General features: G+C 47.2%; 1 protein-coding gene across 1 annotated transcript in view; it reads right to left on the reverse strand.

The window, feature by feature from the left end:
- Window positions 1–722: 722 nt before the first annotated feature.
- TPK1 (thiamin pyrophosphokinase 1) overlaps window positions 723–2593 on the reverse strand; it is a 161293-nt gene continuing 159422 nt past the window's right edge. Inside the window, exon 7 of the mRNA XM_006861288.1 lies at window positions 723–841. Coding sequence (XP_006861350.1) covers window positions 723–841 — 119 coding nt within the window. The remainder of the gene's footprint in view (window positions 842–2593) is intronic.

Genomic DNA, 2593 nt, shown 5'->3' on the forward strand with positions numbered 1-2593 from the left:
CCTGGAGGTTAGCAATTCAGTTTGGGTCTTCCCGTGTCACCCCAGGAGCCCTGCGGAGGAGCTACGGGAAGTTTAATAGCGAGAGTATGAAGTTCCATCAGAAAACGGAATAACAAACGAATTCTGTGGTAGCAGCAGCTTTAAGGAAAAGTTCGTCAAACGTGTGACGCCTCTGCAGTCTTATGACGCCGCAAACAAAATTCAGTACCAAGAACTGAGCAGACTGGCGTACTGATAAATATTTTAATTTGATATCCCGATTGCACTTGCAGTGAGTTGTTCAGAGGTCTCTAATGGCCAGTGTCCACAATGCAGGCCAGCTTGGCACACTGCAATTGCTATCACTGGAATGTCTGTACCAGTCAGAACATAGCCACTGGGCCGTCCTCACGACACGTCGTATGTGGTCAGCGGACAGTCAGGGCTAACAGGGTGTTCAGTGTACCAGCATCCCACCTGGAGGCCAGGACCCCACCCCATTTCCCACTGACCTACGTGACAGGGGTGTGTGAACCGTTTCTCTTGGTGTCCCCAGGCCTGTGGAGGACACAGATGCAGCCTGGTGGCCTTTTCATGGACCAGCAGGAAGGAAGCAGCTACTATGGGATGGTCCACATTCATCTCCAATAGACAGTCAGTGCTTAGTGATGGTCTTAAGCCAGTGATGACCCTGGCCCCCACATAGTGCTGAGGTAGGCGAGACGCAAGGCAGGGCCACAGAGCTACTGTCGGATGGCCATGGTCCAGAGGAGAGGCCGGTCCGTGTCTACAGTCACCACTCCGGACCCGTCATAGGCGTTGGATGTGCTGACCAGAGTCCCGAAACCAAGCAGGTCATTGGCTGTAAGGGAATAAGGAGAGCGATGTTAGGGCTCCAGGGTAGATGGGCCACATCCACAGTGACATCTGAGCGGGGACACATATGAGGTCAAGTGGAAATTTGGCTCTAAGTAAGAATGATGACGTTTGGTGCAGTGTTACCTGGTTTCTGAGTTAATTAGTCATTGGCTTTGTTGTTAAGTGCCATCATGTCGACTCACAGTGACCCTGTATAGGGTTTCCGAGGAGGGGCTGGTGAGTTTGAACCGCTGACCTTGTGGCTGAAACGGACTTTGCAGTCTACCTCACTCCACAGCGCCACACCAGGATGCCAGCAGTTACGTTTACGTTGTTGTAATTCAGGAATGATAGTTTTGATCCGTAAGTGTATTTAAAAAAAAAAAAAAAAATCAGAAATCTAATTTTTAAAGTTTCTCAAGTATTTTGTGGCCATTTAATGAGTTAGTGAAAGATGGTCACAAGAATGGGGAAATAGCCTGCATTTTTATGTGAAACCTTAGGACAACTGAAACACGTGGGCAAAAATGAGTGCTTTGCCTGGAATCAGAACCAACTCCATCATTTCTTTACTCAAAGAAGTGAAATTCCCTTTTTATTCATTTCTCAATGTGTGCCCCAAACAGTCCAGTGGCCTAGGAAGCGTTCCAACAGGAACCGTAAAGCCTGCTTTAATCACACACGCAGGTGATTCACTGAGGAACTCAGCCAGCAGAGGCCCAGACAGGACGGAGCACGTTGGGCGGGCAGGCTGCTCACGGAGGGCTGCTTCCACATTCTAACCGGAGCCCCACAAACCGTGAATGCTAAGTGACATTGTGCTTAAAAAGGCTTCACACACAACTGTCCGAGGGGAGCCCTCAGAAAACGCCAGCTCACTCGGATGAGGCCACTCTGGGTGGGTTCATTATATTGAGGGGCTTGTTATCTCCAGAGCGCATTTTACCCAGTTTCTGTTACATGTTACCTACCGCCAACCCAGTCCCCATGGCCATCACGTTGACCCTGTAGGACAGGGCAGAACTGCCCCATAGGGTTTCCCAGGCTGTGAATCTTTGTAGAAACAGATAGTTTCATCTTTCTCCAGAGGGATGGCTGGTGGGTGCAGTTACCACCTCAGCGTGTATCCCACAGTGCAACAGGACATTGTTGTCACACTGGAATGCTATTAAATTATCTCTATTTCAAAACATCCACAAAAGTTCAGGCCAATTCAATAGGTGTGAGACCGCTTTAGTCTGACAAAGTCATATTTTTAAATCATTTTTATAAAAACACATAATACAACATTTGCTGGTTCATCACTTTCTGTCAATGAGATCATCATCATGTGATTTCCTATCCCCAAAAATCCTTATCACTGGACCAATAAACAACATTCTTATCAAGGGAGAAAAGATTGAAGTTGTCAAGGACTTCATTCTTCTTGTATCAACTAACTATCAACATTCGTGGAAACAGCAGTCAAGAGATTAGACGACGTATTGCATTGGTCAAATCTGCTGCACAAGACCTTTCTAAAGTGTTGAAGAGCAAAGATGTCAGCTTGAGGACTAACATGCGCCTGGCCCAAGCCATGGTATTTTCAGTAACTTCTTATACATGTGAAAGCTGGACAGTGAATAAGGAAGACCATAGAAGAATTGATGCTTTTGAGTTATGGTGTTGGAGGAGAATATAGAAAGTGCCATGGGCTGCCAAAAGAACCAACAGATCTGTGTTGGAAGAAGTGCAGCCAGAGTGCTCCTTGGAGGCC

This window comes from Chrysochloris asiatica, unplaced genomic scaffold, assembly GCF_000296735.1.
Source record: "Chrysochloris asiatica unplaced genomic scaffold, ChrAsi1.0 scaffold00041, whole genome shotgun sequence".
NCBI lineage: Eukaryota > Metazoa > Chordata > Mammalia > Afrosoricida > Chrysochloridae > Chrysochloris > Chrysochloris asiatica.